The sequence below is a fragment of the Mustela nivalis genome, assembly GCF_964662115.1.
Source record: "Mustela nivalis genome assembly, chromosome: 6".
NCBI lineage: Eukaryota > Metazoa > Chordata > Mammalia > Carnivora > Mustelidae > Mustela > Mustela nivalis.
In genome coordinates this window covers 127,270,870-127,287,134 of record NC_139025.1, presented here as the reverse complement: position 1 = coordinate 127,287,134, position 16,265 = coordinate 127,270,870, and the positions used below count along the sequence as shown (strand labels likewise).

Below are 16,265 nucleotides of genomic sequence, written 5' to 3'. Positions count from 1 at the left end.
ATAATAAAACAAGAGAAAATTGAGGAATCAATCCCATTTACAACTACACCAAAAACAATAAGATACCCAAGAATGAACCTGCCCAAAGAGATGAAAGACCTGTACTCTGAAAACTATAAAACACTGATGGAAGAAGTTGAAGGTGACACAAAGAAATGGACAGACATTCCATGCTCATGGATTGGAAGAACAAATATTGTTAAAATGTCCATACTACCCAAAGCAATCTGCACATGTAATGCAACCCCTACCAAAATACCAACAGCATTCTTCAGAGCTAGAACAAACAATCCTAAATTTGTATAGAATCCAAATAGCCAAAGCAATCTTGAAAAAGAAAAAAAGGTAGAGGCACCACAATTCTGGACTTCAAGTTATATTACAAAGCTGTAGTAATCAAAACAGTATGATATTGGAACAAAAACAGATAGATCAATAGAAAAGAACTGAAAACCCTGAAACGAATCTACAATTACATGGTCAATTAATGTTCAACAAAGCAGGAAATAACATCCAATGGGGAAAAGATAGTCTCTTCAACAACCAGTGTTGGGAAAACTGGACAGCTATATGCAAAAAACAAAAACTGGACTACTTCCTTACACCAAATAAATTCAAAATGGATTAAAGACCTAAATGTCAGACCCAAAACCATAAAAATCCTAGAAGAGGACACAGGCAATAACTTCTTTGACAATAACCATACCAACTTCTTTCTAGAAATGTCTTCTGAAGCAAGGGAAATAAAATAAAAAATAAACTATTGGGCAAAATCAAAATAAAGAGCTTCTGACAATGAAGGAAACAAAACTAAATCGTAGCCTTCTGAATGGGAGAAGATATTTGCAAATGATGTATCTAATAAAGGGTTAGTCTCCAAAATACATAAAGAATTTTCATACAAATCAACACACAAAAAACCAAGTAATCCAATTTAAAAAATGGGCAGAAGACATGAATCAACATTTTTCCAAAGAAGGCATCCAGATGGCCAACAGACACGTGAAAAGATGCTCAATATCACTCACCTTCAAGGAGATGCAAATCAAAACTACAATGAAATCAAATGCAAATCAAAACTACATAGTACCTGTCAGAATGGCTTAATCAACAACACAAGAAACAACAGGTAATGGAGAGCATATGGAGAAAGGGGAACCCTCTTATACTGTTGGTGGGAATACGAACTGGTACAGCTGCTGTGGAAAACAGTATGGGGGTTCCTCAAAAAGTTAAAAATAGAACTACCCTATGATCCAGCAATTGCACTACTAGGTATTTATCCAAAGAATACAAAAATACTAATTCAAAAGGCTACATGCACCCTGATGTTTACAGCAGCATTATCTACAATAGCCAAGCTAGGCAAACAGCCAAAGAGTGCATCGATCAATGAATGGATACAGAGGAAGTAGAAAGGGGTGTTTGGGTGGCTCAGTTTGTTAAATGTCTGCCTTCAGCTCAGGTCATGATCCTGGGGTCCTGGAATTAAGCCTGGTGTCAGGCTCCTTGCTCAGTGGGGAGTCTGCTTCTCCCTCTGCCTCTGCCCCTACTTGTGCTCCCTCTCTCTGTCTCTCTCAAATAAATAAAAAAATTTTTAAAAGAAGTGATATATACAATGGAATATTATTCGTCCACAAAAAAGGAATGAAACCGTGCCATTTGCAACAACATGAATGGAGATAGAGAGTATTATGCTAAGCGAAATAAGTCAGAGACAGACATTCATACATGGAATTACAGAAACAAAACAAACAAGCAAAGGGGTGGGGGGGAGAAAGAGAGACAAATTAAGAAACAGACAAATCAAGAAACAGTAGAGAACAAACTGATGGTTACCAGAAGGGACAGGGTAGGGGGATGGGTGAAGTAGGTGATGGGGATTAAGGAGTGCACTGTTGCTGAGCTGTGTTATATGAAAGTTTGAGTCACTAACTTGTACCCCTGAAACTGGCATTACACTGTACGTGAACTAACTGGAATTCAAATAAAATCTCGAGAAAATAATATGTATAAAAAATATATGAGTATATCACACATATAGTACTAGATATTTACTAGTCTATGTATTGATGTTTATTTTTGCATTGCTAATGCTCAAATGACAAATGATTGTCATATTAGTACTATATTACTTGTCATATTCAATTACTCACCTAACATATGTAAGATTAAATCTAATAGGTAGTTGGAAGTCCAGCTGAATTGTGGCACATTGATGATATCTGCCAATAGCATCCTTGATTTTTATATCAATCTGTAAATTAAATGATGTTCGCTTAAAGACAGCTTTCATTTTTCCTTTAAATTTTACTCTTTTTGAGGCATACAATCTACTTACTTTAGGGCCATAAAATGCTCCATCTCCTGGGTTCATCTTCCATGGTTTTCCAAATTCCACCAAGCTGTTCTGTAGTTGCTATTTTTTTTTTTAAGAAGAGAACATTTAAAACTTATACGTCATTGTACTCTCTATTTTTTCCACATAACTCAAAAAAGTAAGTTATTACAAATCTTAATTATATTCTATTTTAGCTTAACATTTACTTGTTGGGTGTGTTTTATATCCAATAAGTTACTGAGCAGGGACTACGTAGTGATGATTAAGATAGTACTTGCTCTCGTACACACTGTAACTGGAAAAATTAAAAGACAATGTACTAAGCTGTTACACTTGTTCCAGACAAGTGTTGAGGGAAACCAATGCAGGCCCCCTCTGCCTACACACTTCCCAGCTCTTCATAGGTGAGGCCTCCACTCATTAAAAGGCATGAAGACTTTGATCCTTCTCCTTTATCCACTGTGTGTCCTCCCTTCCATTCTGTGTTTAGGTGGGCAAGAAAGCCAAGGGGAAGGGCCCTGCCACTGTCTCTTGCTTTTCCATACCTCTGTACATGTAGCTGGGGAGAGGCATCCTTTATGTTTTATAGTGGGTAGGAACAGGAGGCCCACTTTGATCTTCAGCCTAAGCCACATAAATTCTTTAACGATAGTCTATAGCGAAAACCCTCAGAACTGATGGTGTTTGGGTATAAATATTAATGTAAGTGTCTTTGAGTCTTTTGGCTGTTTCCTATGGACATAGCTTCCCTAGGAAGCATCTGGGCATTCCTAAGTCCCTGGCCAGAATGCTGCCAAACCAGTATCCAAAGTCTTGTCATCACCTCAATCTATCTGTGCCCATGAAGGGGTTGACATTTGGTAGTAGACTGCTGACAGGGAAGTCAAAGCAGTGGTGGTGCCTGGGGGCTGAAGCCAGAGTCATCAAGAAAGCTGACTTGTGGCGTCCTGGCAGGCTTCTCCAGGATCTCAGTTACAGTGCTGGTCTTGGCTGAGATCCCAGGAGGCTCCCGCATGGGCCTGATACTCCCTCATGGGCCTGAATAGCTTGCATTCTACCTAGGACTGGAGAAGTCCACCATCAAAGATTCACTTCACAGGCTGGGGGGCTAGCCTCTGCCTTATGCTGCTTCTGCATACCAGGATATATTCCCAGAGAAAATGAGGCTGTGCTGGAGAAGGCAACTAAGTGAAGGGGAGAATTTAGGAGTCTCCCAGGAAATTAAAAAGCCAAAGAAGGGCCAGTTTTAGGGGGAAAGCATAAAGTAAAGGGCACTGATCCTCACTGGGCCTCTCAGGACACAGTAATCACACGGCCTGATAGGAACAGCCAAGGCTAAGAAAGCCTTTGGTTTATGCAAGATACGGGAGGAGGTATATGCAAGATACGGGAGACTGAACCACTGTAATTCACATCTGTGGATACTGCCTGCACCCTAGTAGAGGAGAAATCAATATCTCCTTTTCTCCTCTTCTGGCTGGCTATCCTTTCCCAGGTAAACCAAGTCTTTGGCTTCCAGTATCACGTTGTGGTACATGCTGGGCTCTAAACGTATCAATTTGCTTGAAATTTTGTGGGTGTGGGCTTGGAATGTTCTTAGAGAGCTTAATGACTCACTGGAATGCTGGAAAAGTAAGATGTGGGAGAGATTTGGAGAGGGGTTATTCCAACTCCAAGCAGCAGGTGGATTTACATAGATTCCAGGGGCAGAGGCCAGATCAGATCTGCTGAAGCAGCAGCCCAAGATCCCCTTCACCTTTCTGTGAGAGGGAACCCTATAGCCGAGTTTAGGTTAAATTAAAAAATTGGAGAGCTGGAACATTAAACTATATCTTGTGGATTTTAATTTTCACCAAAAAAAAGTGGCTTTTCTTCAGGTCACAGATTTCTTGATGAAACTTACTAGGAAACAGGATTCATGTCATTCAAATCTAGGGAATTTTTTGCTCCTGACATTCTGGTTATTTGGATAAGCTATCATCTGATGGTTACACTGCACAGCTCTCTAGTAAGTTCTTCTGGGTTCCATAACTACACACAATCTGAGATAAGAAATAAGATAACAGTGATTTGATGACCCAGGAACAATGTGGCCTTGGGGCTGACTTAACTACTATCTCTTTCAAACCATTTCAGAGACATCTGAAGATAAAAAAAAAAAAAAAAAAAATTTAATGTGTGTGTGTGTGATCTCACTGATTCCCAGATCAGAGGTAGATATTATGGGAGAAATTCCCCAGAGTAGAAGGATTCCCATCTCCTGAGGGAACAATCAGTGAGTTAAAAGAGAGCAAAAAGATTGTGAGACAGCCCAGCCCATTCTCCCCGTGCCAGGCCCACAACTGGTCCACTCACTTTTTTAGCCCCCTGCATTCCATATATGGAGTGATAATAATGATGATAATACTACTATATTAATAATAACAACACACATTAGGAAGTGGAGATGCAACGTGGAGGTTTGGGGGGTAGGAAAAGAAAAAATGAAAGAAGATGGGATCGGGTGGGAGACAATCCATAAAAGACTCAATCTCACAAAACAGGCTGAGGGTTGCTGGGGGGAGGGGGGATCGGGAGAGGGTGGTAGGGTTATGGACATTGGGGAGGGTATGTGCTATGGTGAGTGCTGTGAAGTGTGTAAACCTGGTGATTCACAGACTTGTACCCCTGGGGATAAAAATACATTATAAATTTATTTAAAAATTTAAAAATTAATAAAAAAACAAAAAATAATAATAATAACAATACACAACAGTTCCTTAACACTTACATGTGCCTGGCACTATGACAAATTCCTCACATAAATTATTCCACTTAAGCCCGCAAGAACCTTATGCAGTAGGTGTTATCACCACCATCTTCATCATCAACTTTTCAGACCTAAATGCTTCTTCTATAATTCACTCATGGAGCTAAGCTTTGAAACTAGGCAAAAGATGTTCCAGAGTCAAGCTCTGTGCCCTCTTTTGCTCTTCCTACTTCCATATGGCTAGGCAGCAGAACACTATCTAGGCTGACTTTCTTCCTCCATGCAACAGATCTGGAAGAAGGTGCCTTTAGGATGGGCATGAGACAGAGGGGAGGAGAAGGCCCTAATTAGATCTCAAGCTGAAACTGCTTCTACCCAGTCTCTGCCTGCCTCGGTACCTAACAGAAAACTAACTGTCACACTCTCAATACAGTATTCCTCTGATTCTTAAGTCCTTAAAAGATCTGTGTGATCAGCATCCACCAGTATTCCATGAAGAGGTGGACTAACAGGCAGGTCAGGGTTTAGGCACTCCTGTGGTGTCTGGCCATAATACCATCCTCATTTCAAATAAAGACTGATGCAGGAAATGTATTGTATTCTTTTTGCATTTAGTAAGAAGAAATGAGAGAGAGAGAGAGAGAGATAGGGAGAGAGAGAAAGAAGCATGATGAGCTCCTTAATCTTGGTTTTCCAAAGCTGAGATGTGACAGGCGAGTCTCTGTGTCTAGAGAGAAGACGGCACTAGAGGCTGTGACTGTGGAGGGGATTCAAGCATCGGTGTGTGCATCTATATCTATGAGTCACACTAAGATGGCTCAATAAGCAACAGGTTAAAACAAGCTGCACACACACCAAGAGTGCCTGCAAATTAGAGGATTCCTTTAAAACTTAGGAAAGTGGTTGTTAGTGACTGGCACTGGAAGAGTACAAACAAAGACCTGATATAAACCTTATACTATTTGAAACAATGTGTTGTTATTATCACTATTAGGAATAAAACTGGACAGCCACATTCTACAATCTGTATATTTACCCCGTAACTTCCAATTTAAACATTTCTATTTCAAAGCATGACATCTGCCTCACGCAAGGTAACTGCGGTCACTCCGGTGGTTTCCATGCTCCCAGAAAGGAAGGTGTGCACTTTGTCTCCCCCTACCTTTTCAGCTTCGTCCCATATCTCAACCTCGCCTAGGAAGTTTTCAGGCCTTGTTGACAAATTTAATTGAAAGGAGAAGCCAAATGTTGAATAAACAGATTGCAAAAACTGCAAACAGCCATTTATTTCTTCTTGAATCTGAAATGAGAGCAAACAAAAGATTCTAGAGTTAACACCAAATTAAATTAAATTTTAAAATAAAGCATGTTTTTACAGTATAGTTGGTGACACTGTTTTGGTTGTTCTTCTACTCCTTAACCAAATATTCAGGGAATGCCCACCATATGTCAGGTGTGAGCAGGCTACAAGCAGCTCCCAGTCCAGTGTTGGGGCGGGGGCAGGAGGGAGACAGAAAAACAGGCAAGGCGACCTCACTATGAGCAGTGCCACACAATAGGGGGAAGGGCCGCTGTCCAGAGGAAGTGATAGCCAAACTGCAGCCAGAGGGCAAGTTAAGAGTTCTCAATGGAAAGCTAGGGCACAGTTTTTGGAGCAGAGGAAATACTAAGAGTAAGGACCCAGAGGACAGAGGAGCAGGCTACAACCAGGGAGCCACAGGAAGCTGCCATGGGACTGAGCTGTGTATGACAGGAAAGAGGGCACAGAAGGGTGGTAAGTGATCAGGCTAGAGGCAGGCAGGGGCCAGAGAAAATTAAGGATTTATGGAACATAAATGAGGTCCCAGAGAGTGCAGCAGGATCAGAGGTAGGGCCCATGGGGGTGGGGAGAAAGGAGGCACGTTTAAATGCAAACAGAATAGGGCCAACAAAACTTGAGCCCTTTAGGAAGGGGCGGGGGGGCACAGGCAAGGATCTGCATTCTGTCACTACGGACCAGTTTGACTTTTTCAGAGTTTTCATCTGTGAAATCACGCAGCACATGCTCTAGTTGTGGCTGGCTTTCTTCACTCAGCATAATTATTTTTGAGATAAACCCATGTTATGTGTATCCATAGATCATTCCTCTCTATGGCTGAGTAGTTTTCCATTGGTACATGTACCACAGTTACTTTTTACATCCATCTATTACTGGGCATTAGGGTTGTTTCTATAGTTCAGCTATTTTGAATAAAGCTGCAATGAACTTTTGTGTTCAAGTCTTTGCATGGACGTGGGTTTTCTTTTTCTCTTGGGGGGAAAAAAGGAGTAAGATGGCTGGGTCATATGGTAGGTGTGTGTTTAAGTTTTTAAGAAAATGCCCAAATGTTGTTGAATTTTATATTCTCACCAATGGGCCTGTCATACGGTAGATTACATTGACAGATTTTCTGACACTGAATCAGCCTCACATCCCTGAAGGCAAAACCTAAGTGCTAATGATGTGTAATTATTTTAATCTATTGTGGAATTCCATTTGTTAATAGTATATTAAGGACTTTTGCATTTGTATTCATGTGGGATGCTGGTCTGTGGTTCTGTCTGGTTTTAGTATCAGTTAATACTAGCTTCATAAAATGAACTAGGAAGTATTCTCTCCTATTTCAGAACAGGGTGTATAGACTTGGTACTAATTCTTCTTTAAATGTTCAATAGAATTCTCTAGTGAAAAAAAACCTGAGCCTGGAGATTCCATTTTGGGGGAATTTTTAAATGACAAATTCTATTTCCTTAATAGTGATGGGGTTTTTCAAATGATTTATTTCCTATCAGGTGATTTGTGGTAGTTTGTGCTTTTCAAGGAATTAGTACATTTCAACTAAGTTATCAAACTAATTTATGTATAGTAAACTTATTTTTTTGAGATTTTATTTATTTGACAGAGAGTGACAGAGAGAGAGGGAACACAAGCAGGGGAAATAGGAGAGGGAGAAGCAGGCTTCCCACTGAGCAGGGAGCCCAATGCAAGGCTTGATCCTAGGACCCTGGGATTGTGACCTGAGCTGAAAGCAGACGCTTAACAACTGAGCAGGTGACCTACTCAGTTAACAACCCAGGTGACCTGTACAGTTGTTTATTATAGTGATTTATTATGTTTTTGGTGTCTTCAAGATCTTTAGTGATATCCCCTATTGATTCCTGATATTGGTAATTTGTGTCTTCCCAACTTTGTTCTTTGTTAGTCTTGAAGGAAGTTTACCGTGCTCGCTTCGGCAGCACATATACTAAAATTGAAGGAAGTTTACCAATTTCTAAATCTTTTTAAGGAAACGGTTTTTTGTCTCATTATTTTTTTCCATTGCTTTTCTGTCTTCAGTTTCACTGATTTCTGCTCTGGTCTTTAACCCAGCCTTCCTTGTTATTTTGGGTTTATTTTGCCCTTCTTTTTTTCTAGGTCTTGAGATGAGAGCCTAGATATTGATTTGAGACTTTTCTGCTTTTACAATATATACATTTAGTGCTATCTGTTTACTTTTTAGCACTGCTTTTGCTGTGCTCCATACATTTTAATATATTTCCATTTTAATTGGTTATTTTAACCATCTACATTTAAAATGTTAGGATTTAAGTTTGTCTTTTGTGTTGTTTTTATTGTTTCCTTCTTGTATGGTCTTATTATCCATTTCTGTTTTATTTTTCCTGCTTTTCCTTGACTTAATGTTATATTTTTTAGAATTCCATTTTGTCTATTTTTAAGCATATATCTGTGTATCTTTTTTAAGTGGTTTTTCTAGGTATTACATAACAGCCTACTGATGTCATCATTTTGCCAATTCGAGTATAGGAACCTTACCTCCTTTACTCCACGTATAGTATAATTTTCTTACACATTTCCTCTTACATATGGTCAGAACCATATCAGTGTTATAATTTTTGCTTCAACCATCAAGCATAATTCAGAAAACTCAAAAGGAAAATGAAATTATGTTGTACTTTTAGGATTTTTCTTTCTTCCTTCTTGATGTTCCAAGACTCCTTTTTTAATCACTTCCTTTCTGTTTAGAGAACTTCCAATAGCCATTATTTTAAGATAGGCTTGATGTCTTGATTTCCCTTTCATTTCTGAAGGGTATTTTTTCTGTATATAGAATTCTGGATTGATAGCTCTTTCAGCATTTGAAAAGTGTTGTTCACTTCCTTCTGACATCCGTGGCTTTTGGTGAGAAATCTGCTCTTGTGTAAAAACAAAACAAAACAAACAAAATCTTTTCTTAAAGATAATGTCAATTTCTTCTCACTGCTTTCAGAAATTTTCTTTGTCATTAGTTTTCAGGAGTTTGGTTATGCTTTATCTTGATATGGATTTCTTTGGGCTTATCTGTTTTAGAGTTTTCTCAGCTTCTTGAATCTGTAGACTTATGTCTTTTGCCAAATTTGGCAAGTTTTCAGCCATATGTCTTCAAGTACTTTTCACTTTTATCCTTATTCCCCTCTTCTTCCAGAACTTTGTTGACATAAATATTAGACATTTTTAGTCCCCCGGATCTCTGAAGTTGTGTTCACTTTTCTTCCAGTCTCTTTTCTCTTTGTTGTTCAGACTGGGTCATTTCTATGGTTGCCTTCAAGTTCATGGATTCTTTTCTTTGTCCCCTTCTTTCTACTCATGAATCCACCCACTGTTTTATTTCAGTTGTTATATTTTTCAATTCAAAGATTTTCATTTGGCTCTTCTTTATACCTTTATTTCTTTTTTTTAAAAGACATATTTATCTGAGAAAGAGAAAGAGAGCAGGGGAAGGGGTAAAGGGAGGGAATCTTCAAGCAGGCTCCACACCCTGCATGGAGCCCAATGTGGGGCTCAATCCCAGGATCCTGAGATCATGACCTGAGCCAAAACCAAGAGTTGGTCACTTAACCAACTGAGCCACCACCCAACCACCCCTCTTTTATTTATTTCCGGAGATTTTCTATTTCTTCCTTGAGGCTATGTTTTCATTTTTTTCCAAATGTATTTGTACTTGCTTGGTAAGACATTCTTATGATGGCTTCTTTAAAATTTTAGTCAGATAATGTTAATATCTTTGTCATCTCCACATTAGTGTAGATTGTCCTTTCTCATTAAGTTGAGATTTTCCTAATTCTTGGCATGAATGACTTTTGATTTATAAAATTTAAAATGTGGATAAAATGTTGTAAGACCTTTCATTTTATTTAAGCCTCTGTAGCTGGCTTCCATAGATTCTGCTCCAACAGGGGGGTGAAGTACTTCCTGGTTACTGCAAAGTAGGAATAGAGGGTCTAGGTTTTCTACTGGGGACCCATGAAAGTAGGAGCTCCTCATTACTGATGGTGATGGTGGGATTTATGCCTCCCCACTAGGTTTCCTCTGATAACATGTTGGCAGGATGAGGTAGGAGTATCTTGTTACTGCTCCTCACATGGCCATTATTGACCACATTGAATGCATGGCCTCATTGCTGTCGGGTGGTAGTAAAAGTCCTATCTCTCCACTAGACCTCCTCCAACAGCACTCAGACAGGGACTAGGAGAGGCACCTTGTTACTGCCAGAAGAGGGTGGAAGTCTAGGCCCACAGGGTTTCTCCACAGACACTATGAAGTATGTGGGAGGTCTCTGTTAATGCCTGGCAAGGATATGAAGAATTGATATTACTTTTTCTTTCAGTGCTTGGTAGAATTCCCCAGGGATTCCGTAATGACCTGGGGATTTTTCTGTGCAAAGGCCATTCACTACCAATTCAATTTCTTTAATAGACGAAGAGTACTCAGATTATCTATTACTTCTTGAGTAAGTCTGTAGTTTGTCTTTCAAAGAATTTGTCCATTTTATCTAAGTTGCCAAATTTACTGGCATAAAATTGTTTATAATATTGTCTTACTATTCTTTTACTATTTATAGAATCTGAAGTAATGTCATATCTCTCATTTCTAGTATTTTTAATTTGTATCTTCTCGTTTTTCCTGATCAGTCTGACTAAAAGTTTATACTTTATTGATCTTCTCAGAGAACTAGACTTTGGTTTTTACTGGAGGTTTGTATTATTTTTCTTTTCTTCTATTTCATTGATTTCTGCTGTTATTTTATTTCTTGTGCTTACTTCTGATATAATTTGGTATTTTTTTTCTAGTCTATTAAAGTGGAAGCTGAGGTTACTTATTTGAAACCATTATTCTTTTCTGATACAGGCATGTAGTGCTACAAATGTCCCTTGAAGTACTATTTTAATGCTGTCCCATAAATTTTGATATATTGTATTTCCATCATTTCTTTTGATATATTATATTTGCTAATTGCCCCCTTTGATTTCTTCTTTGATCCATGGATTATTTAGAAGTGTGTTATTTACTTTCCAAATATTTGGGAGTTTTTCAGATAGCTGTTACTGATTTTGACTTTAATTCCACTACAGCCAGAGAATGTTATTTTGTATGAATTGAATCTCTTTAAATTTATTGATAATTCCTTTAGTTCCAGAATATGGTCTATTTTGGTAAATATTCTGTGTACATTTTCAAAGAATGTATACTCTGCTGTTATTGGTTGAAGTTTCTACGAATGTCAATTAGGTCAAGCAGGTCAATTAGCTATCAAATCAAATTTGATAGTTGACTCTTTTTCATGGCAATTTTTATTTAAATTGACATGAAAACCTGAAAAAATAAAATCTCACTTCTAGGCAATACTGAAAAATGAACAGAAAAAAACAAAATTCTACCAAATATCTTAAAATATTCCAATAAATGTATTTAAGTTAATAAAATGGAAGAAATTTGATAGGAAAAGATAATAAAATCATAAGAAATTACAGATCTATTACCAAATTAGAGGATCAAAAATGTCAGAGCTGAAGAAGACCTCAGAGATGAGAACAGACATATTACTTTAGAGCGACTCTGAAACTAAGAGATGCATCCAGTGCAACACACTGAATTTATGTTGACCATGCTTCACCCTGTATTACCTGCTCTACTGTGCAGAAGATGTGGGCATCGTCCTGCTGGAAGCGCCGAACTCGAGTCAAGCCACTTAAAGTTCCTGACAATTCATTCCTATGAAGCACTCCAAAATCAGCGAATCTGATAGGCATTTCCCTCCATGATCGTGGACGATGAGCAAACATTAGACTAGAAAAGATGCAGCAACACACAGCTTTTACTCAGCAGAGAAAAGATTAAGTGATTATCTAAATATTAATAAGTTACAGTTAAGCCTCAAGATTTGTAAAGACCTTATTCTGGTTCTTAGATCACCAGTTTAAAAAAAAAAATTCCTCAGGGGCTCCTTGGTGCCCCAGTTGGTCAAGCATCTGACTCTTGATTTCAGCTTGGGTCATAATCTCAGGGTCGTAAGACTGAGCCCCAATGTGGGTTCCCTCTCCCTCTCCTGCTGTTCCTCCCTGTGCTCACTTTCTCTCTTTCTCAAAAAAAAAAAAAAAAAAAAAATCTTCTAGCAATTATTGAACTTACACCACTGCAGCACTCTGAGAAAAAACCCTGTCTATTATCTCTTTCAGAAATTCTGTTCCCTATTCTTATTCACCAAATGAATTTCCATTTACTATGTACAGTTCATTTCAAAGGCTAATTTTTCTTTTTAAATATTTTATTTATTTATTTGAGACAGAGAGAGAGACAACAGGAGAGAAAACACATGTAGGGGGAGTGGGAGAGAGAGAAGCAGGCCTCCCGACAAGCAGGGAGCCTGATTCGGGGCTTGATCTCAGGACCCTGGGATCATGACCTGAGCCAAGGCAGACGCTTAACGACTGAGCCACCCAGGTGCCCCACAAAGTCTATTTCTTAAGTGGAGCCCTCCTGGATACTTCCCTAAATGGGGCCTGGTAGTCTCTCCTCAGACTCTAAGATCACCCCAAACATGCCACTAATTTGACACTGAACTTACATTTTCATAACTGATTGTCTACCTATCTGTTTCTGTCCCACTCTGCTCATGAGGAGATGGACTCTGAGGAAATGGACTGTTTTCCCATTTCCCTGAGGAAATGGACTATGTCTTAATTTCTTTGGCATTTCTAGCACCAAGCACCATAAGCGCTCAAGAATTGTTCCCTATCGAATAAAAGACCACCCTTCTGGAAGAAAAAAAAAAAGACTAAAAAAACCACTCCTGGCTTTCATCCCATCACCACTAATCCACTGTGATCCTACTTCCTTATTCCAAGGTATGAAAATCAAAATTTCATTCCCTACTTTCATTTAGACGTATTTATAATTATAGCCGAAATCACAGATTATAACTTCAAATATTACCTAACAGGAAATTGAGTTAAAGAGTTAACACAGAGAATGCAAGACTCTAGGTTAGGTTCCAACTTCTGTTTAAAAAGAGAGCAAATGAATGTTTATACACCCATTTTCATAAAATTAAAGGTAAATATATATTTTTTACATGCTGTCATCATAAGGTTGAACTTCTTTTTGTCTTTGCTGAATAGGGCAAAGAATTTTGTTCAGTTTGCTTTGAGGTTTTATACTTACCTTATAAGGCCAATTTACTTGAAACTATGTATGCTGATGATACAAAATTACAACAGTTGGGATATTTTTTGTGGAAACTCATGTCTGTTCACATCCTATTGTGATGTATACTTGTCTTAAAGGGTTGAATTTGTACATCAGCTTTATGATAACTACATTGTTTCAAAAAAATCTGAGACAAGACTGTAAGATGTATCACTGTATTATATACTGCTAGAAAGGAAAATAACCATGAAGTTATGACATAAAGCTAAGATACCCCAATTACAAGATGCATTCTAATTTCAGGGATGTTGAAATGTCAGAGAGTGGGTGGGAAGGCATCTTGGAATCTGTGAAATCCAGTAACCCACTGATTTTGACTTCACCAGTCTTTTCAGTATATAAGAACTAAATGTTCTGCAAATAGGTATATTTAAAGTGTATTACTCTTGCAAAACCAAATATAATAATTTTAATAAAATTGATATATAATTCCATCTCTAAGAGGCGCAAAAACTAAATGGTTTCCAGCAAACATTCCACACCTGCCCAAGATCAAACACATCTTGAAGAGTAAATGCATTCCCCAGAGTGAAAGAACTTCGTAAAGATGACTGGTATCCATCACTCCTCAGATTAAAGGAATCCGTTAACTCCAAAAAAGCAAACTAGTATTATTAAGAGCTGTGATGAGGTGTGCTATGTGCTCTTATGCAACAAAGATCTGCTTCACTTTTCATACTCACCAGTGCCCTGGACAGTTCATGGGCTTTAGGGCAAACGTATCCTTTTCAATATCAAAGGTAAACATGTTTTCGCTATAATGCTGCCAGTGACCTGAGGTCTCCCATAGTTTGCTGTTGTACATGTTGGGAGAGAGCACTTCTGTGAAGTTACGTCGGTGATATTCCTCCTTTAAGATAAACACATATTTAATGCTAAAATGTGGCATGACAGGCCACAAGTCTATGCAAAGTAACACTAGGAGTGAATATTTCTTAATTTGGGATTACATTTTATGTTAATTTGTAGTTAATGTGCCCTCAGTTTTAAGTGTGCAGCTTTCTGGATCATGAAAAAAAGATTAATGTACTCTCAGTCTCATTTTCACATTAAGTATCTTTATTTTATACTATATAATAATATATAGTATATATAATCTGTTAATTCTTTGAAAATTAGTAATTGAAATTATATATGTCATATATAATATTATGTATGTTATTACATATTATTATGTATATATAAACTTTCTATAACTACAAATTCCAAAATCCTTATACATTCTAGATAAACAGCAAGTATTTTTCTATTACTTAAGAGGCAGAATCATTTTATAACTTGATAAGCGTGAATGTTATGTTGCATGCAAATTTAGTTTTGATCTATTTAGTCTTAAACAGAAATAAAGCTGAGAATTGTAATTTATAACACCTTAAGTGGTTGGTATCCATAAAGTCATAAGCTGTCTTCTCTTCCTCCCTACCTATCAACAGCATCCCCAGCTCAATCACTTGGGACAGGAAAAGAGAGTCTTTCAACCAAAGTTCTTAGTTTATGTAAACTTTTTTTTCTTCAAGGTATCAATTAGATGATCTCTGTTGCTGGTTTCTTAGGTTCTCACCATTTGTCAATCACTTAAGGGATGTCTGGCACAGATCTAGCCCAGCATATTTTAATGAAGTAGAAAAATTTTTTCTTACAGTTAAAGAAGTATAAAACATAATATTTTAAAATAACAAAAAACACTCATTTCATATCAATTAAAATTACTCCATTGTTACTCTTCAGCAGAATAACTTTTCAATCTGGTTGTAGATAGCTGGTCTCAGCCATTCAGTAAGTTGTTTTCCTATCTTTCATTTTTACTAAATTAGAAAGTCTTTACAAAATAATAGATCATTACAAAGGACAGCAATTATTCTGTGGCTATGTCAGATGCCTCTATATGTTCAGATTAAACAAGATCCTAAAAATTGTGTTTGTTTTTTTGTTTGGACTAGAGACTATTTTAAAGCTAGGCTCAGGAGATAATCAATGGACTTTTAATCCACTCTGCATAATATTGCTAATCATGTTTACAGTTTATGTGTTTGGGAATGATTTTAAAGTATGCCCTATGACGAGAAATGTCATTATGCTTACAGCTTATTTTCTGCAGTTTTACTACTGTAAATAAGGTTTCTGCGGACATTCAGATACAAGTCTCTGTATGTACATGTTTTTGTTTTTCTTAAGTGAATAAGTAGGAGTGGAATTGATAGGTCACATGGTAAGCATATGTTTAATTGTGTAAGAAACTGCCAAACTGTTTTACAAAGCAGCAGTACCATTTTGCATTTCCACCAATGCAAGTTAGAGTTTCTCCACATTCTTGCCAATCTCTGGTATTTTCAGGTTTGTTGTTGTTGTTGTTGTTGTTGTTGTTGTTGTTTTGCCATGGGGTGTGGCTGGGGAATAGTCTGGTGGACATGGAGCTTACTGCAGCTTTAACTTTCATTTCTTTCTTTTTTTGAAAGAGAGAGAGTGAGAGATAACAAGCAGGGGTAAGGGGAGAGGCACCCAGTGCAGAGCCTGATGTGGGGTTCAGTCTCTACAACCCTCAGATCATGACCTGAGCCAAAGAAGAGTACATACACTCAAAAGACTGTCTAGGAATAAACTGATGAAAGATGTGCAAGACCTCTAAAATAGAA

At 37.8% G+C, this 16,265-nt stretch overlaps 1 protein-coding gene across 3 annotated transcripts in view; it reads right to left on the bottom strand.

Annotated features, from left to right (window-relative positions):
- Positions 1-16,265, bottom strand: part of TARS3 (threonyl-tRNA synthetase 3) — a 60,805-nt gene that overhangs the window by 11,764 nt on the left and 32,776 nt on the right. For all 3 annotated transcript variants that reach the window (XR_014313273.1, XR_014313274.1, XM_082736646.1), the window contains exons 10-14: positions 14,316-14,482; positions 12,051-12,213; positions 6,253-6,390; positions 2,342-2,419; positions 2,157-2,257 (exon numbers count right to left, since the gene is read on the bottom strand). Coding sequence is in view for 1 of the 3 variants with exons in the window: in XM_082736646.1 (XP_082592772.1) it covers positions 2,157-2,257; positions 2,342-2,419; positions 6,253-6,390; positions 12,051-12,213; positions 14,316-14,482 (647 nt within the window). In the remaining 2 variants the exon portion in view is untranslated. The remainder of the gene's footprint in view (positions 1-2,156; positions 2,258-2,341; positions 2,420-6,252; positions 6,391-12,050; positions 12,214-14,315; positions 14,483-16,265) is intronic.